The 25673-nt window shown below is 40.6% G+C and overlaps 1 protein-coding gene across 12 annotated transcripts in view; it reads left to right on the top strand.

Annotated features, from left to right (window-relative positions):
* The window catches only part of SGIP1 (SH3GL interacting endocytic adaptor 1), a 216527-nt gene that overhangs the window by 62265 nt on the left and 128589 nt on the right, over positions 1–25673 (top strand). For all 12 annotated transcript variants that reach the window (XM_033917200.1, XM_033917198.1, XM_033917191.1 and 9 more), the window contains exons 4-7: positions 6638–6662; positions 13744–13800; positions 14597–14654; positions 17656–17831. In XM_033917200.1, the coding sequence (XP_033773091.1) occupies positions 6638–6662; positions 13744–13800; positions 14597–14654; positions 17656–17831 (316 nt within the window). The remainder of the gene's footprint in view (positions 1–6637; positions 6663–13743; positions 13801–14596; positions 14655–17655; positions 17832–25673) is intronic.

Below are 25673 nucleotides of genomic sequence, written 5' to 3'. Positions count from 1 at the left end.
ATCTATTTAAGAAACAAAATAGGATGCAGAGTGTTTTGGTATGCGTCTGCTAGCATTCACAGTATGCGATTTACCATCAGAGATTTACCATCTGTCACTTATGCTGTATATAGGACAGAAAGTTTAATGTTATTTTTGATGAGGGTTGACCTAGCTGAAACACAGGCTTGTCGATGTCTTTCAGTTTTTAAAAAATTCAGAATAAAGGCTGTGAGAAAATTCTTATTTTCTACATGCCCTACTTTGTTCCTTTAGCTGTAAGGATAAGAAGTCCATTGATGTCTTTGAGTGATTCTGTGGAACAGTTAGAAGGGGAAATGTGCCAGTGATGTGAAAGTTTTTGCCCGTTCACACCCCCCCCCCTCCATTTCCCCTATTGTTGCAAAGATGTCATAGTGGACGGTTTCAGATCTTTAAACAATGTGGAATATTAGACGTGGAGGGCCATTTTTGAAAAGCCCAAATAATTTTTTTTCCAAAAATCACCTACTTAGACGTCTTGGCTGCCAAAATGTCTAGATCACCATGATGTCTAACTGAATTTGCTGTTTTTGATCACAAAACCATCCAAGTTAGACATGTCTAAATCAGCACTATTTAGACATGGGAGGGGAGCCATCATTCTAATGGACTGGCCACATAGACATGTCAACGGAGCAGTGAGGGCACTGCTGTGAACTTCACTTAAAGGGTGCCAGATATATATCTCATCATATACCCCTTATAATTTATGATGATCCCTCCAAAACTCCCTCAAATCCTACTATACCTACCTGTCTACCACCCCAATAGCCATTATGGCTGCAGGTGGCACCTATATGGCATTATAAAAGGGTTTTGGTGGGTTCATACTTAACACCATAGATGTTGTAGTTAGAGTGCCTTATGGGTCTGGCTCCTCCTCTCTGTGGTTCACTAGCCCACCCACCTGGCTACTTAAGACACCTCATTCAGATTTTTGGTGGATGAAAGGGGCTCAGTTACCACTGGGGGAGTGTGGGGGGTTCATTACTTAATCCCTCCAGTGGTCATCTGGTTAGTTTGGGTACTTTTTTGGCATTTAGATACTTCCAAAAGAGGTCTAACTGAAAACTTAGGGGAGGAAGATTTCATGGGGACACCAGGAAATACTTCTTTACCGAGAGGGTGATTGATAGATGGAATGGTCTTCCACGTCAGGTAGTCGAGGCTAGTAGCACGCTCGACTTCAAGAGACGATGGGACAAACATGTGGGGTCGCTACAGAGGTATGATAGGGGATAGTTTCTCAAGGGTAGAAGGGATCATGATTGGGCAGACTTGTTGGGCCGTCGGCCCTTTTCTGCCGTCAAATTCTATGTTTCTAGGTTTCCTTTCAGGACATTTTGCAAAAAGTTTGATTATCCTTTCAAGATGTCCAAATCTAGCCCACGAAAAAGCACACCCATAACATGCCCCCTTGAACTCTGGATGCACAGCGAGTGAAACATCTTGCTAGACATCCTGGAAAACTGTTTTGATTATCGGCACTTGGACGTCCTGGCGATTAGGATGTCCCAGTGGCGACTTAGGTGGTTTTTTTTGACATTTTAGTTTTTTGATTATGCTCTTAAAAGGGAACCTGAGTAAACACATAACACCATTTATTTAAGAAACAAAATTATTCAACACTAATATTCATATGGAAAAGTAACTGCCCCCTAAACTTAATTGCTGCACTATCTTTAGCAGCAATAATTGCAACCAGATGCTTCTTTTAATTTGATATCAGTCTTTCACGGTTTTGTTGAGGAAGAGTCCACTATTCTTTGCAATGCTGCTTTAATTCAGACTCATTCATAGGTTATTGTGCATAATCATAACAACAAGCATTTATAACTTGCTCTGTCCCACATGAAACTGGCTTAAAGCAACTTGCAGCAAAAAAGATATATTGGTATAATAATAATAATATCACTATCAAATATATATATATATACTATCCCAAATATTTCTGAAAAAGAAAAGTTTTCACATATTTATGAAATAATGAATATGAAGATCGTTGTTTAACAATTAAAGGTAAATTATTCCAAATTTGTGTAGCCTGATATAAAAAAGAACATTCAAATATTTTTTTTAATATCAAACACCCCTAGAGGAAGGAAAAGACAACAAAAAGCAACAATTAAAATGAGAAGAAAAATTAGCGAAATAAGTATTGAGGCCTCCCTTTTATTAAGCCGCATTAGGAAATTCCTATGAGTGGTAGAACTTTTACCACAGTGGCCAGTGACAACTAATTCAGCCTGATAAAAGGGGGCCTGAATTTGTTACATAAATTGGTGCTGTTCCAAAATAGATCTTATACACTAAGTACAAAATCTTACATATGACCCTTCTTGAACAGGTAGTCAATGATGAAATTTATGCAATGGAGAGATGTTCAAATCTTGCTAATCTTTCAAACTGCCATATTCTCTAGAATCTGTATTGTCATCTTCAATTTGACTGAAATCCCAGCATTAAACAGAGTTAAAATAATCTAATCGGGTTACAATCAAACTATGAACCAATACAGCACAATGTTTTCTCACAAAAATTGATCAAATAGATCTAAATTGGTGGACGCTCAAGGTGAATTACGAATCTCTATTGGGTTCAAGTTAGGATTTTTACTAGGTCAGTCCAAAACTTTAATTTTGGTTTTCTTCAGCCATTTACATGTAAACTTGATTTTAAGTTTTGGATCATCCTCTTGCTGTATAATCTAATTACCCTTCAACTTCAGCTCATGGACAGGTGATCAGATATGCTCCTTAAGAATTTTCTGGTACAATGCAGAATTCATGGTTCCTTCAATAATCATATCTAGTGTGACAGACACAAAGAAAAACAAGGGAAACAGTCCAACTAGTCTGCAGTGAAAAGTCAGGCAATAAAAAACAAAGGAAAAAACTGCAGAAATGATGTACAAAGCACAGGATCTTTTATTGAAGTAGATGCAATGTAGTGATCCCAATATTGGTAATGTGAACTCAATAAAGTGTACATTAGGATGTGCATTTATAATGTGAATCCGATGGAGTGCGATTAAGAGACAAACTTAAATATACACCATATGCTTAATGAATAAACGATGAATTGAGAAGTCCTCGTGTGCCAAATAAGTACAGTAAGTGATTAAGCTGTGTGAACAAAGAGTGGATAAAGGAAAATGAGGGAAAGGACATGTGCCCATATATGTGTGACAGACACTTCATTCTTGAACGTGTGAGTAGTCGATCCCTTCTCGCAAGAATTCTTGTAGGGAGCTTCTTTAGCATTCTTTTGCTCCGCCTCCCATCCTTCAGGGCTGTGTTCCAATTCCTCAGTTAGTACCAAAGCAGATGTCATCCCTAGAGAAGAAATAGAATATCTGTGCCTTGGTTCATTTTGTAATCTGTTTTGGTGCTTCACTAAATCAGCTTAGTGTTTTTGCCATCAATTTGATCTGTTTATGTGTGTTGGGTTTTATTCCACATTTGAATTTGCTGGCACTAGTCCTACCTTCACTCATTGGTTTTGTTTCACTATTTTAGAATTCATTGAGGGTATTTCCCCAGTTGCTTCACCACAATTACTTAAATACATTATATTAATGTCATCTCACAGTTTTTGGTTTAGTTTATTCTACACTTTTTGGAATTCGGTTATTAGTCTTGCCTCTTATTAGACGTACTTTGTACAACCATCGGATCAAAATAGCAGAGTGTGTGTCCATGGACCTCATTATTTTTGCTTCAGCACTTGTCATTATTTCATTTGTTTTTATTTCTCGTTCAATTTGGATGCTTCAATGCATGTCTAAATTTTGTGATGTATTTTGATAGGAATGTTTATCTGCTCTCTAGTATAAATTTACTTCTCCATGTTGCATTCACATTTTTGGCTGAGCATTAGTTTTTAATAGTCTTTCACATCACTAGTGCACAATCCTAAGCTCACTGTCTAATTACATTTTATTTTTTAAACTTTAATCTTTTATTTTTTACCATTCACACCATATCACTATTCGTCCACTTCGTTCATTTTTTATTATCCACACTATACACCAGTGTTCTTCAACCTTTTGACACCTATGGACTGGCGGAAATAAAATAATTATTTTGTGGACCGGCACCAGTCCATGGACCGGCAGTTGAAGAACACTGGGCTAAGTTATAGGCCAGACCCCGCCCATCTCCATCCAATCTCCACCCCAGACTCCGCCCCCATAATAGTACTAATTTTAACTCCATTTTTTTCATTCATTTTTCTTATATATATACACACACAATATAATCGTATTAACAATACAAAATTAAACTACACAAAGCACACTGTATGCTTCTCAATATTCATTCCCACCAGAACACAGATAACCCCATGCAAATACGGAACCAAAACTAAAAGTACTAATATATACAAACAAAACCCTAAGATGCAAGACTGCATGCAGTACAACCCCAGAGGAAAAGAAACAAATGCATTTCTTCCTGAACAGACAGCAGATGTATATCAATCACTAAATTAAAAAATAAAATCATTCCCCCTACCGTTGTGGTCTCCCTCCCTCCATGCTGTGTCTTGCCTTCTGGCCTGCCCCCCCCTCCCCCCAGTGTTATCTTTGGGCTGGCTGCCTCTTCCTCAGTGCTGCAGTGCACAAAGCCATGGGCAGTGACTCCTTGCGCGTCCCGCGCCTCATCTGTAAGCCTTCCCTCTGACGTTGCGATGTCAAAGAGAAGGCTTCCAGTTCAGGCGCAGGACGTGCGTAGGAGCATCTGGCCATGGCTTTGTGCACTGCAGCACTGAGGAAGAGAGAGCCGGCCCGAAGACAATACCGCATTGATCGCACCGTGAACCGGCGGCTGAAAAACACTGTCTCAGGCCCGATGCATGTGCCAGCCCTGTGGACCGGCAGGAAATTTCTGTGGACCGGCACTGGTCTACGGACCGGCGGTTGAAGAAAACTGCTATACACTATCACTGCTCATTCACATCCTTTATCATCATGACTCTCTCTGTATATTTATATATAAACATATCTTTTTAGGACCCTAAAAGAAGGTTGTTCTTAACCAAAACACAGACCATGTTGGATCCGCACCATTACTCTTTGCTATGTGTTATATGGATTGATCTTATTTTGACTGCATCACTTTTATTTGTGAAGAACATTTTTTAATAAAATTTTTATATCAAGAACATTGTTTCCACAGTTTTCCTTTAGGATGTGGTATACAGACAAATGTATTGGGACAACGGAGAAATTAAAAGGTCAGAAAGCTGAAAGAATGCAAAATTTGCAAGTGGTTCCAGACTTTTGCACACCACTGTATGGAATAAGAGGCAGGGGAACTTTCTTTTTGAAAACCTTAAATGTCAACAACAAAACTTTAAAAATAATCCTATATTGCACTGGAAGCTAATAGAAAGGTTTATAAAGAAGGATCACATGATCAAAAGAATAAGCAAGTTATTCAGATCCTGAGGTAACTACAGTAAGCATCCCCATATCATCATACTATTACCATCATGTTTGGTATGATGTTAGTTCAATAGTTTTACAGGGGAGTGCTGTATTTGCCTTATGCCAGAAATAATGGGACTTGTGTGGTCCAAAGAGTTCCACTTTTCACTTGGTTGTCTACAGAATATTATTCCAAAAGGCTTGTGGATCATCTTAATGCATTTTGCAAATATGAGACTTGCATTGATGTCATTCCTGGATAGCAGTAGTTTCCACTTTGTTACTGTTCCATTTTTGTCTAGTCTGTGTTATTGTGGAGTCATGAACACTGACTTTAGCTGAGTTTAGAGAGGCCTGCAGTTCTTTAGATGTTCTGGGATACTTTGGGACTTTCCAAATGAATTGTCACTGTGCTGTTGGAGCAATTTTGGCATTGGGATTTGCAGCTGCTCCTTCATACGAGTATGTATGTTCCTAACAAGTGTACATTTGTTACAAGGAGAATCTAGGGAGTGCTCCTCTCATTCCCCTATTGCTTATTTCTCTCTCTAAAATAAAAATAAGAGTTGTAACCTCTGTAGTTAATTAATGGCATGTATATTTGTAGGTTTGCAAAATAGCAGGCATATGCTTATAACTTACCTGTGTAAATTGGAAGACAGCACCATGTAGCACTGTTCAGTTTTTCAGCGTGTCTTTGTAAAATACCTGCTTGTATCACATATGCAGGCAAATACACATACACTCCTGCATGTAATTTAGAAAAGACTCTATGTCAGCAGACCCTTTTTTAAAATACTGCTAGAATTGAACATGTTCTGACCTAGACATATGAATTCTAATTTCTACATTCTGTCTAAAATGGAGATCTGTGTTCTCATGAAATGATGCAATAACTTATGAGATAGAAGTCGGATACCTTTTAGAAAAAGTATGACTCAGAGTCACAGACTGCAGTTGCAGCTTCCCTGCATTTTTAAAAGTGACATAGCATTCTGTTTTCTGTGCAACAATTGCAATAGCTCAATCCCAAGGATTTCTTGGGTAAGGACTGGTTGTGTTCAGTTTGATTCTATTAGGTTTGAGATCAGGATTCTTGTTCTACAGGTACTAGCCACCAGCCTTGTATTCTTGGGCTTCTATGTGTTATTTTTAAGTAATAAAATGTAATCTCTCTCTTTCTTGCAGTGGATCACCAGATAGGGATGGCATTGTAAGTATCAAAAGAAATCTTAAAAGAAAACATGGCAACAAAAAATAATGCTTTAAAATGAATTCTTTCAAAACTGTTTGTCTTAACTAATGTTTATTTTATTTTTCTTTTTGTACTATATTATTATATATTATTGAAACGACCATGTCCCAATTTGCAGTAGCCTCGTTCTGCTGTCCTGACTACAGATGCATTCGGGGACATCTCTTTAGAAAGAAAAACACAAACACACATGCAAATAGGCAAAAAGATATCTCTCTCTCCTTCTTTATTCAGAGTACTGCATACACCTTTTATAGCATTTCACAGGGTTTTTTTAGCATATGACTGTAGGAAAGACCATATATGGTAACAGGATACATAAAAGCAACTAGAAAAAAGGTAGCAAACATAAGGGGAGGGGGAAATAGTGGGAAGCTTCCATTATGGCATATAATACTGTCCTGTCTAAGGTCTAGCAATGTTTCTTGTAACAAATGTTTCTTATCAAAACAAGAACTACAGAACACAATGGAGACACAGAGCTCAGAACACAAAAAGAAAAGGCCTTGTGGTTTTTTTCCTTGGCAAAATGTTAACTGTTTCAGCAGTTCCTTTTACATAAGCAAGAATAGAAAAACTTACAAAGAATATATGCCCCTTCAGTTATAATTAGACAATTTTCCCAATAAAATTGTTACATGAGTTCTGGATTTGTTGGATTCCACAAAGAATACCAATTTAATGCTCTGCTGAAAATCTCTGATATACTACAGGAAAATGTACATCCATTTGTACATGATGCTACAAAGTGACTTAGGATACTAAATAGACTAATATTCAAAATGAAGGTATACATTTACTGGTGGCTGTTGAACATGTATTTGAAAAGGATTAGGTCCCAATTCCTGCCCCATACTTTCTCTGTCTCTGTCATTTGAAAGTCAGATGCATCTGGGGACATATTGTAGAGGCAAGAAATGATCTCCAAACATATCTGCTTTATTGTGAGCTTTACATTCCTTTTATATTATTCTAAATGAATCAGTGTTGTCAGCATGTGACATAAATACAAACCATATATGGACACAGGTCACATGAAACTTTAAAAGAAATAACAAATTACATGGGTAAGGGTCGTTAGCATTTTTTCTATCTCAAGACTGAAGTCCACAGAGGGTGCTGTGGTCAGCAGAGCTTTTTTCTTATCTAAAGCTGTTTGCAAATACGGCTTATAAAAACAATTGAATTCACTTCACAACAAGTTAAGAACATATCTTTTCAAACATAAATGTCCTTGTACTCTCTTCAAAGAAGGAAAGACAAACAGGGTCTGGATTTACAGCTTTAAACAACATATGCCTAAGGAAAATTACCAAGGTTCATGATACGTGTCCCTTCAGTATTAATAAAAATTGTGTAGCTGGTATTCTGCCTAAAATATGACTGGATGACCTATATTATGAGCTGGGTTTGGGGCTTTCAAATGATCCGTATCCATTCAGCATCATTGCTTATACATATAGAGTCATATGTAGAGAAGGCCTCATCCAAGGCAAGGCAAATGATGGGATGTATCAATAGAAGCTTCGTTAGCCGCAAACCTGAAGTCATAATGCCACTTTACAGAACCATGGTGAGACCTCATCTGGAATACTGTGTGCAATTCTGGAGGCCACATTACCGTAAAGATGTGCTTCGAGCTGAGTCAGTCCAGCGGATGGCCACTAGGATGGTCTCCGGACTCAAGGATCTCTCATACGAAGAAAGACTGGGCAAATTGCAGCTCTATACTCTAGAAGAGCGCAGGGAAAGGGGTGACATGATAAAGACATTTAAGTACGTCACAGGTCGTGTCGAGGTGGAAAATGACATATTCTTTCCCAAGGGACCCTCGGTCACAAGGGGGCACCCGCTCAAACTCAGAGGAGGGAAATTTGGTGGTGACACCAGGAAGTATTTCTTCACAGAAAGGGTGGTGGATCAGTGGAACAAACTTCCGGAGCAGGTGATCAGAGCCACCAGCGTGCTCGACTTTAAGAATAAATGGGACATCCACGTGGGATCCCTGCGAGGGTCGAGTTAAGGAGCTGGGTCATTAGCACTCAGACTTAATGGGGTGGGTCAGTAGAGTGGGCAGACTTGGTGGGCTGTAGCCCTTTTCTGCCGTCATCTTTCTATGTTTCTATGTTTCTATATTCTATAAAGGACGCCTACATTAGGTGCCCTAATTGTGGCCATCTAGCAATGCCTAAGTTCAGGATCAATGCAGAATTTTTTTTAAAAACTTGGCTTAATCAACTTGATAGTTGACCACACCAGTTTTTAGCCAATCAAAAAAATAAAAAAGATTAATTAATTTAAGAGTTCAGCACCTAGCTCTTAGGACGCCTAGCAACACCTAGGTGGAGGCATCTTCCCCACCTAAGGATGCCTCTCTGAAAAAGTAGGCATGGTTATGGGCAGAGAATAGGCATGGTTAGGCATCTGACATAGGCACCGCCAATTTAGGTGAGTGAAAAGCTAGCCTAATGGGATGGCACCTATATCTAGGATGCCTAGCGCTGCCCAAATCTGTGTAGGCAGCACTAGGCATGATCTATAAATGGTGCTTAGTGGTAGATTGACATCTGCGCTAAGTGGCACCTACAATGTAGGTGCCGCTAGGTACTGTTTATAGAATCTGGGCCATAATGGTTCTGAGTTTTGCACTGGCATTTAAATTATTATAGTCATTCTGCTAGCTGAAAGTTGACCCCAATACAACATAAATGGTTGTTAAGAAAAAACAAAAGAAAACTATTTGGATAGTCTTACAAACAAGTGGTTTTGTCAGTTTTGATGATTTATGGCTTTTTGGATCTTGTACATCAAAATATTGATTTAGGGACAAGTGAACTAAGTTAAAGGTCAATGATTTTTGCACGATTGAATAGGCTATTTTCATTGATCAGCAGCTGCTCCCTCTCTCCCTCTCATCCAGCATCTGTCCCTTCAAACCTGCATATGCCCCCTCTCCTTCTTATTCAGTTCTATCCCCTTCTCCCCCAAAAAGGAAAAATAAAACATCAATCAGAATACATTACATTACATTAGAGATTTCTATTCCGCCATTACCTTGCAGTTCAAGGCGGATTACAAAATAATTAAGGTTGGTCAGTTACATAAAGAGAACATGATCATATTCCAGCAGAGAGCTTCAGCTCCTTGCTCTTGCAAGGGGGGGAGAGGCACATACTCTTTTGTTCTAGACAGGGATTAAAAACTTAAGCTTTATGTATAGCAAACCGAGGTAGAAAACAAAGGAGAGAGCCAACACAGTCTGCAGTGAGTAAAGCACAAACCAAACCAAAAGGAACTGCAGACAAATGTACAAGGATGCAGGCTAAATTTATTGAAACAAAGTTTATGAATGCGGTTAATGTTACCACCTTGAACCAAACCAAAGGACCCGACACGGTCCATGTTTCGGTAAACACGCCTTCTTCAGGGGTCCCAGGTGGATATGGTATCAGATAGTTGCAAACTAAAACTTAACCTGTATATAGAAAAAAGCAGTTTAAACGGCAGATGCACATACATTTCCATCCACTTTTTGGGGAGGGAAAAATGTGTCTTATGGAGCAAAAAATACAGTGAGTGGAGAAGTAGCCTAATGGTTAGTGCAGCCGGCTGCAATCCTGGGGAATTAGGTTCAGTTCCCACTGCAGCTCCTTGTGTCCCTGGGCAACTCACTTAATCCTCCATTGCCCCAGGTACAAAAACTTAAATTGTGTTGTTTCTCTGTATAGTGTCAGGGCTAACTCTTGCTGACAACCTATAAATATTAGAGCTTTGCACCTTTTTCCTGTCACACTACCCAGCCCCTTGCAAATTGCTCTACCCCCAAATATCCATCTACATGTAACTTTCACACCTCTAAAAATATCCTGAAATTGTCCCCACCTCTCAAAACCCACAAACCACATCCTACAATTTACCATTAACCTATAAGCTGCTCCACTAATGCCACATCACTTTGCAAATGCCCAACATCTAAAATCTTTCCTTTGTAACTGCTTTACCACTCCACAAACTAACCTGCATCCCAAAACTTCCCACACAAAACTTCTCCACAACTCAGCTAACTATCCGATTCCCACAACTGTCCCATCACTCTTAACTGCCCCATATCCAAAAAATACCCCTTTGCTAACTGCCCCCCCCCCCAATGTACCACCCTTTAAAATGCCCCAACTAGAGTCACCATATTTGTGAAATCAAAAAAGATGACACCTGACACTGTCCTGGCCTCACGCAGCTTGCACCAGGCCTGGAAATATCTACTCTACCTAAATGTAACTTGCCTTCGGCTGTTGCTGAAAAGATACGCGTTCTAAGTCCAAATAAAGATGAAACCAACCAGCTGCCAAGGAAAAGGGGAGCCTGTAAACTTTACAGGCATGGGAGAGGTAAAGCACTGAAACTCCAGCACAAAGTAGAGCCAGATTCAGGCTGAATATCTCAGATCACAGAGTAGAGAGACAGAACAGTGAAGAACACCCAAAGAAAAGTAAACCCACAGACCCCCAAGCCCTAGGCCAGCACCCGGCAGGTGTTGAGCTACAGCCAGCACTCACAACCCGGTGGTCCCCAGAAGATGATGGAGGGGGATATCTACTAAATCATTTGTATAGCGCTACTAGACATACGCTCTGCTGTACATCAAACCTTAGAAAAACAGTCCCTGCTCAAAAGAGCTTACAATCTTGTCAAGTCAGACAAACTGAACAAGAAGGTACATCAATTCACAATGCTCAGGTGGGAGAATTACAGAGGGAATGATAAGACAGATATTGGTACTTTGCAGGTGGGTTGGAGTTTGGAATTGAAAGCAGCTTAAAAGAAGTGGGCTTTTGAGTCTGGATTTGATGTCTGCCAGATATAGAGTTTGACGTACCAAGTCAGGTAGTTTGTTCCAGGCATATGGTGCAGCAAAGTAGATGGGAAGGAGTCTGGAGTTGGCTGTAGAGAAGGGTACAGATAAGAGAGACTTATCTGATGAGTGCCCAGGGGGAAGTGTGAGGGGAAAGACTGAGGAGTTACGGAGTGAATACACTTGTAGGTCAGTAAGAGGAGTTTGAACTATATGCAGAAACGGATCTCATGGACATGCAGTAGAGTTCTCAGTAAGGTGTTTTTCCCCAGCACTTTACTCTGCCCCACATAATCTTTCAGACTGCATGGCCTCATCTTGTCAGCCAGAGAGGCTTCCCATCCAGATTCTCAGGTGTGCTCTTCTGTGGATAAGAGATAGCCCTGGTGGCTCACCCCTGGCTATCAACCTGTTTGGCCCCACCACCACTAGTGGGGGGAGAGGGGCAGGCTCTGTCTGCCCTGGTCTTAGGCTTAGAAAAGAAAGAGAAAGTGATGGTGGCTTTGCTCTCCTCTTCCTGCTGCTTTTAGAGTCGCATCCACTTTCTACCCTGCAAGATGGAGTTATTGCCCCACTACAAGACGCCATCCTGGTATGAGTTAATGCAGCCAGCTGGCAGCTCCTGCAAGCAGATGGGACAGTGCATTAGCTTGGGGTCTCCAAGATCAGCAATAGCCAAATCCTTCCCGGCACCTATCCAGACACTGTGTGAATACAGCTCCTGCTTTCCTGCATCCTTGAACTTATTTGAACTTATTGGTTTTTATTAAAGTTTATTTTAACTTGTATTATTTTTATTGATGAGCTATTCTCATTATATATTAATTTACCCTCTCCTTACAAACCTGCACTAGTTATTAGCGCTGGCCACCATGGTAACAGCTCCAACGCTCATAGAATTCCTATGAGTGCGTCTGAGCTATTACTGGCATGGCCAGCGCTAGAAACGCTAGTGCAGCTTTGTAAAGGAGGGGGGTTAAATTGGTAAATCAATTGAATATTTTATTTTGTTTTATTTGTTTTGTGCTGTCTATTAAAAAGTTTTACTGCATATTGTGTTGACATTGTAAGTAGCATAATATGCTATACTATGCACCGCTGTTTGAATATTTTTATTACTGTAATTATGTATTGCCTATGTTTGACTTATTCTTGCTGCCTTAGGTGAATTTCTTTAAAAAAGTGGTTAATTTCTTTATTTTTTAAAAATTCTTTATTAATTTTCAAAACAACAGTGCAATACAACCAATGCAACTCATAGTAGTACAATAAAAGCACATTCATCTTTCTCATGTTCATAATCATCCATTCCCCCCCACCCACCCAAACAATTATCATTCCGTATAACACAAACATATATTATCATAAATGTCCTATCTATTCTGAATAATGATATCTTCACACCCACCCCAATTATAAATATTCAAAAATCAGTTTATGACATAAAGAATCCCTCTCCCCCCCTGCCCTGTACCATAGTAAAGAACAAACTGATTCAAGGTCAACAAACAATTACAATGAGGTAACTTAAGATGCCAATGGGCCCCATATTAATTTAAATATATTACCATGTCCTAAATTTTCAGCATTTATTCTTTCAAATCTATAACTAGAGCAAAGACTTGCCCACCAGAACGAAAAATTTTAAATTTAATTTCTAATAAATACACAATTCATCATAATGCAGTCCAGTCTTAAACTTTGCCTATTTCTTGTCAGCTGTTTTCATATATTTAATGAATTTTAAATATTGGATAGCACCATACAAATAGTTTTTATGTTATGTTATACCAGGTCTTGTATTCTACCTATGCCTTAACAGATGGATTTCACAGAACAAAAGCTGAATCATTTCATCCAGTAATTACAAAACACTGTTGTTAGATCAAAACAAATTAGTTATACAAAAGGTCAAAATTACTGAAGAAATAAGTTTTCAGCATCTGTCTGAATCTAAAATAATGGTCACAAGATCTTATAGAAAATGGAAGATGATTCCATAACTCGGTTGCCTAATTAATTTTAATTTCTTGAACAAAGAGAATTTTAGCAAGAGTGAATTTGCATATTATATCTTATAGAAGAGCTCTGTAATATAGTTGCCATGTCTAACAAATAGAAAAAAGCTTGGTTAAGATCTATTGAACATTAATATTTTTTATTTTAATGTTTTCAAAATCATTACAGAAGAAATCAAATGGTGCACCAAATGGATTTTATGCAGAGATTGACTGGGAAAGATATGTAAGTATCTTAATCAAGTTTTTTACTTTCTTCAGGGCAGTGGCGTTTGCGAAGGTGGGAGGTGCCTGGGGGGGTGGCGCCCCTCTTCTCATTCCCCACCCTCTTGCCTTGCGCAAGCACCCCTTCCCTTCCCCTTTACCCCTTTAACCTTCCCGGCACAAGCAGCATCTCCAACTTGCTGTCCGCACCAGCTTCAGCTCACCCTCTGACATCACTTCCTGGTCTCGCGACCAAGAAGTGATGTCAGATGGAGAGCCAAGACTGATGCGAGCAGCAGGTTGGAACTGCTGCTTGTTATGGCGAAGAGCTAGAGGTCAGGAAGTCTGATTCAGAGGAGTACAGGACAAAGCAGCACTTCAGCTTAGGCCTATGCTTACAGGGCCTGTGCAGTGTTTTCATTCTTTGCTTTGAAACAGGAATTGAAGACTAAGGGCCCTTTTAATTAAGCCGCATTTAGCACAGGCTGGCAAAGTAAATGTTCCGTTACTCATTCAATTCCTATTAGCAGCGGAGCATTTACCTCGCTGTCCTGCACTAAAATGCTCTACCATGGCTTGATAAAAGGGGGCTTAAGGCTGGCTCACTTACTGGAGATAACTCAGTCTGCTGCATGAGAAAGATGCCCTGCATGCTGATAACTTCCTTATCTGTCCTACATGGGGCTCATGCATCGGTGTTTATCATGTCAGCCTTAGCTGTTCTGTGTGTTTCCCTTAACAAAAGCTATCATTATGCTTGTCTGTCTTTAGTAAATTATTTTATGGTATTAATCTTGTTTTGTAATTGCTTTCTACAGAATTCCCCTGAGCTTGATGAAGAAGGTTACAGCATCAGACCAGATATTGAACCAGGCTATATCCTTCTTTTATTTTAGGGCTGCTGCTCATTATAGTCTACAATTCCTTCCTGTGAAGTGCTTCATGCACAAAGAAGAAAGGGAACTGACACAGTTAATAAGGGAAAACTTTAAATTTCCTAGAGTTCAATTGGAAAATAAACATGCAAATAACAATAACAGAAAAAGTGATGACTTCTGAAACGTGGAAGCAAACAGGCTACATTAACAGGGTAATTTCATAAAGGCATATACAGCTGTAAGTGGTCTGTTATAAAATTCCGACTGGCATAAAAGTACATGTGTTGACATGATAGCACTTTATTGGTAGGTGTGAAGTTTAGGAAGAGCTCAAAGTTCACAAGTACATGCATACTGGTCAATATTCAGTCAGTGACAGTTGGTGTTTGTTTGTTTTTAAGTGCTAACCATCGCTTGCTAAATAGTCAATACTGGGCTGTGTCTGGGCATCAGCATTGAATATCCAGTACTATTAAGGCATGTGCTGGCCACCAGCACTTATGCAGGTTCTGGCTGATATTCAGCTAGGACTTGCAAAAGAGGATTTCAGGTGCTTCCAGCCCTTCCCTCAATTCCAAGGTCGCCAACGTGATGTGAAACCATCCCTTATCCCCACAATTCCAATACTCCAGACTCCATCAATAGAAGCCCCTCTATATCCCAGTATGTCTTCCAGGCCAACCTGTCCTTAATGGTCTAGTGAGTAAGGTGGGCAGGAGCAAATTCCCCACCTGCTACTGACCATAGTCCCTGCTGAAAATAGCAGCTCTGATCTCTAGGGTCAGACCTTAGTGGTGGTACCATAAGACTACCACTTTAGGTCACAGCCACCATTTTTGGTGGGAGTTAATGGGATTTGCTACATGGTATCTTTAATCCTCTTATTCCTTTATTTTAGAATGTTTACCGATTCTCCTTTGCAAGAGGTATCCAACAATTTAAACTCTCCTTTCCTTCTAAAAAAGGGATTCAAGGAATCAAGATCTTCAGTCAATCTTTGGTCTTTAAACTCTCTCAACTCTGGAATGATCTCCCCTTTTTTTAAGGAGTTCTATTTCATTTCAATTTTTCTGTAAATCTTTAAAAACTACTCTATTTGCCAAACATTTTGAAAATTAATTCTTTTGAAATTTTGCTATTATCTTCTATTTATCATTTGTGAATCATTCCCTGTTTATTTAATTGCTGTAAACCGAGTCGAGCCTTCTCAGAATGATGACTCGGTATAGTTTATTTGCTCATGGCCACCATAGCTATTGGACTACCAGGAATGGTCAGATAAGTTCAGAAGACCTACTAGGATGAGGATGGCTTCTATTGATGGTTTATGTCTAGGATGGGATTTGAATCTGGGGAGGGGAGTCATGTTATGAGGGTGAGGTTTCTGTGATTGCAGTTGTGTCTGGGATGGGAGAATTTGATTCAAGAAAGTTGTGGCATTTGGAGGGGGGAGTCCAGGGGGGAGGGAAACATGGAAAGCTACAGGATGGTGCCCAGAAGCTCTGTGGGTGAGGACCGATATTCAGTGCCAGAACCCATATAGCTAAGCAGGCATAAGTGGGACTATCTTTTGCGAGGTCCTGTCTGTCCACTTTGCTATGTGGGCATTGGCACTGAATATTGCTGGTACCCACATAACAGCTGGCTCCTCCTTGACTCCACTACAGAATACCCCTTTCTTGCTCGGATTCATGTTGGCCAGTTAGAGCTGATATTCAGCCCCACTGCAAGTTAAGAGCTGTTGAATATTGATATCTAGCCCACTGAATGCAATATAAATGGGCAAGAGCCTCAAAGTACCTGCATATGTAAACTGTATAGGTTATACCTCAGAAAGGTGGTATATCAAATTCATGATCCTTTACCCCTGCCTAGATCACTCTGAATATTAACCACATATATTAAAAATTATGCTAATCAATGCATGATCTTAAGCAACCTAGGTGCAGACATTTGCATCTGTTTTTGGGCATCTTCATTTGACCCTGACCCCAACAATAGAAGTCTACTCTTCTAGACTCTCATTCAACCGTCTTCAAGAAAACCCTCCTTTGACAGGAGCTCCTAAACCTTCTCCAGCTCAGTTTCTAGAATATAAGAGAGCTTGGGCTCTCTCCTGGCCCGTTCCTTTCAGAGGGGAGGGTCGCCAGGGCCAGGAGAGCTTGGGCTCTCTCCTGGCCCGTTCCTTTCGGAGGGGAGGGTCGCCGGGGTCAGGAGGGCTTGGGCTCCCTCCTGGCCCATTCGTACTCGGCGGGGGGGGGGGGGGGGGGTAAGATCACCGGGGCAAGAGGGCTTGAGCTCCCTCTTGCCACGATATCAGGGGGGGGGCATGATCGCCGGGGCAAGAGGGCTTGAGCTTCCTCTTGCCCCGATGTTGTTGGGGAGGTCGCGGTTGGACGGGGCAAGAGAGCTTGGGCTCCCTCTTGCCCCGATGTTGTCGGGGGGGGTCGCGGTTCGACATGGCAGGAGGGCTTGGCCACCCTCCTGCCTGGATCGTTTGGGGGGAGGGGTTTTTGTAACCGGTTTTGTTTTTGACAGACACTAGTTACAGAATCCAACTTATAGGCGAAGGACTGGCTCCTCCTTAGCCTAAAAGCCCTTCTGACATTTGGGGCTTAGGTGTTTTTTTGGTTCATTATGGGCAAAAAGTGTAGACGTCGTGGGGGTGTACTTGTAGACGTAGTGGTGATCTGGGCGTTTAGTAGAGGCAGGCCATAATCAAAACAAGGACGTTTGTTTTGGTTATGGACACTTTCCCTGCTTCTGCTTTGAACGTTTAAGGACTTAGGCCAAAAGGGAACTTAGATGTTTTTTTTTAATTATGCCCCTCTATATGCATATACAGTCTGATTATATATTCCTGTTACAAGGATCTCTTTGTCATAATACTAGTGTTGTTGCCTTAGTTTTTCACTAGAATCTCTTTACATAATCATCTATGCAAAATATATTAGACCTAGTGGCTGAATTTTAAAGTGTGATCTTTAACTATAATATACCTACCAAAGGAAAGCACTTTTATTCATCCAGTGAATCGGAAGAAGAAGAAGAAGTACGCAAGAAATTTAACATTAAAATTAAGCCTTTACAAGCTAAAGACAATATCAGAAGTGCTGCAATTGTAGATGAACTGAGGGCATCAATAGGCAACATTGCACTTTCACCTTCTCCTGTGGTGAGTCCTTGAATTTATTCTTTTAATCCTCTATTATGTAAATTAATATTTGGTGTCAATGTTAAGAGTGCTTGCATGGGCTAAGAATAGTAAAGCTAGTAGTCCATGCATGTAGTTTGGAAAAACCAGGACTGGATCAACCTGAGGGGTTAGGTTCTGACTTAGATGGTTAAGTGCTCAATATCAGTAGATAACAGTATAAGTGCAGACCTTGCCCCTGGATTGACCACATAATTCCAAAACTCAACGAGCCTCAAAAAACTTTTTTAGAGGAGGTTGTAAAAATGTGTAGCTATAGAAAAAAAACAACACTTTTTTTGAAAAAAAAAAAATCCCACACCATATAAATTTAAAAGTGTGGGTGTATAACGTTTTACTTATGCTAAGTGGACAGAATCAGTTATGGGGGAAACTCATGAAATAAACATTGAGTGTCCATCAGGGTTTATCCCACAATCTTGTGCACCCTAAAGCACATCGTAGGTATTACCACATACATCATTTATGTCCACTATGCAAATGCATTTTTACCATTATTAACTTAAAATGTTTTTTGTGGAGAGATTTTAACCTTAGATATCACTAAAACGCCCTACTTACTAACAATGCTCTAAAGATCTCTTAATGAATCATAATAAGTGAAAAAGAAGATAATGCTTATCTTTAGAAGCATGCAGGGACTGTTTGTCCTTCTCTTAAATGGGGTGCTAAAGCTGATGGCCCTCTGTTTGACAGCTTCTCTTGATGTAAACAGCTTTGAACTGCAAGGTACTGCGGGATATATGGGAACTTCAGGGGTGGTTTATTAAAGTTTTGAACATAGACATTCTTAGGAATGCCTTAGGTGTTCTTGTAAAAGGACTAGGCTCCCATTTGTATGCTGTACAAATGAAATGTAAGACATAAAATCAAAGATTTATTACTTCCCTTCCAGACTCCATATGCTAGGTGTTCAATCCCAACCCACAATCTGGGAGTTGCATAAATTCACAAACTTATCTGAGCACATGCTCCACCCCCTTAGTCTGAGAGCTAGCAAACATATCCAGTTACAATTTCTGCAAGCAATCCATGCAGAAGTCTTTTGCAGTTGCTCTGCTTCTATTTCTTATTTTTTTTGCTTAAAGTTCATTTGGTTCAGTGGTTTCAGTACCTTGAGACCCCCTTCTGGTGGTCTCCTGTCGGAGGAAAGAATGCAGTCCCGCGGAACCAGACTGCTGTTTCACAGAGATACTCTGGTAGATCTGTGGAGCTAGCCTTCTGTGTGCCACCCTTCTTTAACTCGGGGTTCCTTCCCCTGGGAGTTCACTTGCTGCTAACCTTGTCACAGGTTTCAAGTGCAGGCTGTGTGCATTTGGAGTGAAACCTCCAGGTTTCAAGGTACAGGCTGCTTTTCCCGGCCCCAACCACGTGGTGAGGATTCGTGGGGGCAGAGGTCACAGTCAGTATCCGGCCAAATGGCAATCTGAAGATCTTCAAGTCTGGTCACTTGGAGCAGTTTCTGAGGCAGAAAAATCCTTCCCTCCATTCTGACAATGAAAAGTGCTGACAGGCTAGTACTGCAGAAACTGTAAGTAACACTCCATTATTACCTATGTGAACTTCAGGGGTTGTTTATTAAAGTCATTTAAAACAGTTTTTCACAGTTTCTGCAGGTAGGGTTCAGGTCCCCCCACCTCCCCAGACTCCAAATCACTTTTTTTTATTTTTGCCATTTTTGGTGCGAATTCGTGATGGAAGCCATCTTGACTATAGCAGGAAAAAGAATCCTTGCTGAGAAATTTAGGCAATATGAGGTTCATAATTGAAACAAAAATACATCTAAAAATCCGCCTAAATTGGCACTTGGACGACCTAAAAGACAGGTTGTTCAAGTGCCAATAATTGAAACAGGTTTTAGACGTATCAAGAGGCATCTTAGGTCTTTTGACTGCTGCTGTGAGTCCAGAGTGAAAATAGGCGTTTTTCAAGGAGTGGTTTGGGCGGGATGTGGGCCAACCAAACTTAGTCATTCTGCAGCGATAATCAAAAGTTTGACGAGACTGCCTAGACGGAACTTATACATTGTGACTTAGGCAATCTAAAAACAGGTATAAGTGCCCAGAAGATATCCAAAGTGACCAGATAACCATTGCAGGGACAAAGTAGAGACCCTCATACATTCCCCCAGTGATCACTGACCCCCCCCCCCCCCCGGTCATAAAAATCAGAATAAAAACGTACATACCTGCCTCCAGAACATCGGCACCTAGCATAGGAAAGCCTAGTAGAGCTGCACAGAGGTGACTTAAGTAGTCTGGGGGATGGGCTAGTGAACCATAAAGAGGAGCCCATAAGCCACTCTAACCATGGTAGAAAATATGAGCCCACCAACCCCCCCAAACCCTACTGTAAGGCCATATAGGTGCCACCTGCAGCCATAAGGGCTATTGGGGTAGAAGACAGGTGGGTATAGTAGGTTTTGGGGGGGCTTACTATGACCTGCAAGGGAGTTGTGAGATGTTTATAATAATAATAACAGTTTATATACCGCACTACTGTGAAGTTCTATGCGGTTTACAAAAGATTAAACGAAGGTACAAATTGATTGAACTTAAGAGAGGGAAGAAAGTGATTAATAGATCCAGAAAACCATTATTGAGGAGAGAGAGATGTACGGGTCAGTTGTCTAAATACTTCAGGAATAGGTATGTTTTTAGATGCTTCCTGAATTCCTCATAAGTAGTGGGCGAAAGCAATTGTTCTAGATCTTTACCCCATAATGCTGCTTGATGTGAGAGAAGGTGTTCATGGTGTTTTTTCAGTTTACAACCTCTAACTGGGGGGGAAATGAAGTTTGAATGTGAGCTTCTCTTGTGTCTGTTGGCTGAGAAGGAGAAAAGGTCAGTTATGTATTTAGGGGCTCGTCCGTATAGTACTTTAAAACAGAGGCAGGCGAATTTAAGCTTTACACGTGCTTCCATCAGTAGCCAATGCAACTGCCGGTAGTAGGATGTCACGTGATCAAATTTCTTTAGCCCGAAGATTAGTCTGACCGCTGCATTTTGCATTAATTGTAAACGTCACATATTCTTTTGGGAAATTGCTAAATGTTACAGTAGTCAAGTTGACTTAGTATGAGGGATTGAACCAGGATTCTGAATGCTGACGTATCGAAATATGATTTAATGGATCTAAGTTTCCAGAGAGTGAAAAAACCCTTTCTGATTAAGGAGTTCACCTGGTCTTTCATGGTTAGGCATTGATCCAGAGTTACATCTAGTATCTTCTTGGTGGACTGAATAGGGTAACTAAGTTCATTGATGCATAGTGGTGTTTTGGTGTCAAGCAGATGTGGTGAAGCAACGAAGAATTTCGTTTTTTCTGAATTAAGTTTGAGCTTGAAGTCAGTCATCCATTGCTCCATCACGTTTATAGCTTCTGAAGCTTTGGAAATAGTTTACGAGATAGAGTCAGCAAATGGGATGATAATCGTAAAGTCATCTGCATAACTGAATAATTTTATCCCCAACTGGGTTATTGCACGCCCAGTGAGGACATGTAGACATTGAAAAGCAATGGGGATAGCGGTGACCCTTGCGACACACCGGATGGATTGCTCCAGGAATCGGAGAGAGCATAATTGAAACGTACCTGATAGGTACGGGATATAAGGAAGCCACGAAACCAGTTCAACACCTCATCCCTGATACCAATAGCGTCTAGGCATTGTAGCATTTTCCCATGGTCTACCAGATCAAAGGCGGAGCTCATATCGAATTGCATGACCAGGGCATTGAGGACCTTGCTAAACAGTAGGCGCAGATTGTCTAAAATAGCCGCAATTACTGTCTCCGTACTGAATAAAGGTCTAAAACCGGATTAAGTTTCATGTAGGAGAGAGAACTGATTAAGATATGCCATCAATTGGGTATGTACCAGTCCCTCCATGATTTTTACAATAAATGGAATGGATGCTACTGGTCTGTAGTTGGTTACTAGGGCTGAAGATTCTTTACTATTTTTTAGGATTGGGGTTATTATTATGTGACCGTTAGTGAGGAACTTCCCATTTTTTAGGTTATGGGCTAAGTGTTGCAGCAACGATAGTTTAAATTCTAAAGGCGCTGCTTTCATAATTTCTGGGGGGCATGAGTCTAGAACGCAATAAGATTTAGAGTATTTGTTTTATAGTTTGGTATAATTATTCCATTCTAAGTCTTGAAAGGAACTCCAGATCATGTCTGATGGTATTTCATTTCCTTGTATGTTAGCTATTTGATGATCACTAGGGTCGTTTGTTGAACAGTTGTTTCTTAGGTTTTTAATTTTTGAATCAAAATGCAGTGCTAAGTCATTCGCAGAGGGTAACTTAGTGTTCTGTACGGGTATGGTGTAACAAGTGGTGTCAAATAAATTCGTGATCAGGTTGAACTGCTTTTTTGTGTTGATTCCTTGTGAACCATTGCAAGATAAGTTGATTTTAGTAGAGTAGAATGCTTTATGTTTGTCTTTTATCAGTTGTTTGTAGATTTTTATGTTAGCTCTCCATCTGCTAATTCTCCTGTTTTTTTTCCAAATTCTTTCCAGTCGTCTAGCTAGTTGTTTCATTTTTAGAAATTCGGTGTCAAACCATTTGCTATATTTATTTGCACTGCTTTTGCTATTATGTTTATCTGGCACCCTTTTTGTGAAGTTCACAGCCATGCCCTGTAAGGTGCCCCACTACTCTTTTTTGCCATGCCTGGGTGGCCAGTGTATCACTTTGCTGACCCCTCCCACATCCAAAAGGTCTTTTTCTAGGCATTTTGGACTTGGACAATTTTTGGGACAAGAATGCGGTATAAAGATAGACGACTTGGCGGTCTGGACGATCAAACAGCTGGACGTATAATTAGACAATTCTCAAAAAAAAAAAATTTTGTACATATTTTTCAAGAATGGACTTTAGACATTGCTGACTTTGGGCGACTAGCATCCTAGGCCCAAAAAGGACTTGGATGTGTTTTATTTTTAATTATGCCATTCCACATTTCTACACATAATACAAGGGCTGGTCGCGTCATGGGAAACACATTCTAATTGAGGGATCACAGCCCTGATGAAACCCATGTTGGGTTAAACATGTTCAGTATCCCTTAGAATGGACCAGTATAGCTAAGCTAAGTATTAGCTCTTATCTACAATAAGTTTTACTTTGGCACTATTGCACCTTATGAAAAATTAAGACATTCACAAATTTAAAAACAAAACAAAAATGGCCCGGTGAGGATATAATGTATAAATCCAACCACTATGAAACATATTTGAGTGGCTGGTGGCATTTCTGAGGGTCAATTGCATTCAATATTACGCTGGGAAAATTACCAGAGGGTCTTAGCAGTGACCAGCCCTTGTATTATGTGTTGATTTCTACTTTCCCATCTTTAGAGACTTTTTCAACTATATAGTTTGCACTAATTCCACATTTCTAGGCACTTAAACTAGAAGGTGGGGGTGGCATATGTATGAAATACAATTATGGAGGCCATCCCCAGTAAAAAAAACACAAAAAAAAACCAACAAGATATGTTGGTATTAAAAGTAGCAATGTAAACAATATTAGCAACTCGCTTCTTAGCAATGTAACAGGAATTGAAACTAAACATAAACCTATACAAAAAATGAGTTTACCACTGAAAGATAGCTGGAAAGCAATGACCACAAATGTTCGCAGTCTAAGCAACAAAGTTCATGATCTAAGTTCTGATTCTAGAGGCAGACCTGGATATTGTTGCCCTCTTCAGTGACTCCCATGGATGGGATGCAAATATACTAGGATATAATCTTTTTAGGAAGGACAGAGTTGGTCAAAAAGGTAGAGGCGTAATAACTCTTTATGTAAAGATTGATATCCAAGCGACTGACATGCAGGGGACCTGGGGAGAGGAAGAAGTGATATAGATCCTTCTGAAAAGAGAAGATGAAACTTCTATCTATGTGGGTGTAGTCTACAGATCTCTGACTCAATTGCAGCAAATTGATAAAGATCTGATTGCAGATAGCCAAAAGTTCAGAAAGAATAAGGAGGTGCTGTTGTTGGGTGACTTCAATCTGCCGGATGCGAACTGGAAAGTTCCATCTACAGAATCGGAAAGAAGTAAGGAAATTGTGGATGCCTTTCAAGAGGCTCTGCTCAAACAAATGGTGATGGAACCCACAAGTGAAAAAGCGATACTAGATCTGGTCCTCACAAATGGAGAGAGTATCTCTAATGTTCGAGTGGATGCCCACCTGGGAAATAGCGATCATCAAATGGTTTAGTTTGATATAACAACTAAAGCGGAGGGCGACCATACAAACTCAAAGTCCTAGATTTCAAACTTACGGACTTTAGTAAAATGGGAGCATACCTGAAGAAAGAGCTGTTAGGATGGGAGGACATAAGGGAAATGGAAAAACAGTGGTCTAAGCTGAAAGAAGCAATAAAAATGGCTACTGACCTTTATGTGAGGAAAATAAATAAACACAAGAGAAAAAGGAAACCAATATGGTTCTCTAAACTTATGGCAGAGAAAATAAAGGCAAAAGATTTGGCGTTCGTGAAATATAAAAAAAACCCTAAAGGAGTACAGAAAAGACTACCAGGTGAAACTGAAAGAAGCTGAGAGAGATACGTCTGGCGAAAGCCCACGGCTAGCAGTCACCAGTTTTGCTTAACGCCCACTTGTCTGGAAGTGTGGCTGCGTCATGGGCAGTGTCTTGCGCATTTCATCCTGATGAACTTTGCGGGGTGGCTACTTGGTCCTGTCTTCATACTTTTATCCGGTTTTGCCGAGTGGATGTGTAGCTCATTCTGCTGCCACTTTTGGGAACTTGATGTTGAGGGCAGGCTCTTCTGTCCTTCCCTAGATGTTACTCTTGCTTTGGTACATCACCTAGCATATGGAATCCAGAAGGGACGTAACAGAATGGAAGATTAAGTTTATAACTTCGATAATCTTCTTTCTGTTAGTTTCCGTGTACACTCAGTTGTTTGGAATAGCCTGCTTCTTGCTGCCTTGCTGATTCTCCTTACAGACTTGAATGCTTTCCAGCCAGTTGACAGATCCTGTGGAGCGGTTTCTGTGAGTATTTACATTGCTGAAGACCTTTCTTGGGGTGCTCATTGCATACAGCCAGGGCCCAAAATTGTCAGTGGGGCCCGTTAAAGGAGGGAAAATAGAGCAGCTGCCCTGGGGGGTCTCCCTTCCCCTCACTTTTGTTGGGTCACCTTGCTTTCCATTTTTTTTTTTTTTTTAAATTTTTTCAAACGGCGACGGGCCCCGGCATCGACGGCAAGTAAGTTCAGCAATCGTTATCTTGCAAGCAGTGCTCAGTCCAAAGCTTCCCCTCTGACACAGCTTCCTGTTTCCGCCTGGGCGGCTCATGTCAGAGGAAAAGCTTTGGCCAAGCAGCACCGCTTGCAAGATAATGGTTGCCAAACTTACTTGCCGTCAATGCTGGGGCCTGTTGCCGTTTTAAAAAAAACCAAGAAAAAAACATCGGAAAGCAAGGTGACCCAGGAAGATGAGAGGAAAGGAAGAAGGGCCTGAGGTTGAGGTAGAGAGAGAGGGAAGGGGGCAGTTGATGGAAGTGTGGAGGAGAGAGAGAGAGAGAGAGAGAAAGAAGGGGGCAGATGATGGAAGTGGGGAGAAGGGAGAGAAGGGGGCAGATGATGGAAGTGGGGAGAAGGGAGAGAAGGGGGCAGATGATGGAAGTGGGGAGAATGGAGAGAGAGAAGGGGCAGATGATGAAAGTGGGGAGAGAGTGAGACGGGGCAGATGATGAAAGTGGGAAGAGAGAGAGAAGAGGGCAGACGGATGTCAGTTGAGAGGGGAGAGC

Source organism: Geotrypetes seraphini, chromosome 12 (genome assembly GCF_902459505.1).
Source record: "Geotrypetes seraphini chromosome 12, aGeoSer1.1, whole genome shotgun sequence".
NCBI lineage: Eukaryota > Metazoa > Chordata > Amphibia > Gymnophiona > Dermophiidae > Geotrypetes > Geotrypetes seraphini.
Note: the sequence above shows the minus strand (reverse complement) of the source record. Positions and strands in the feature narration are given on the sequence as shown.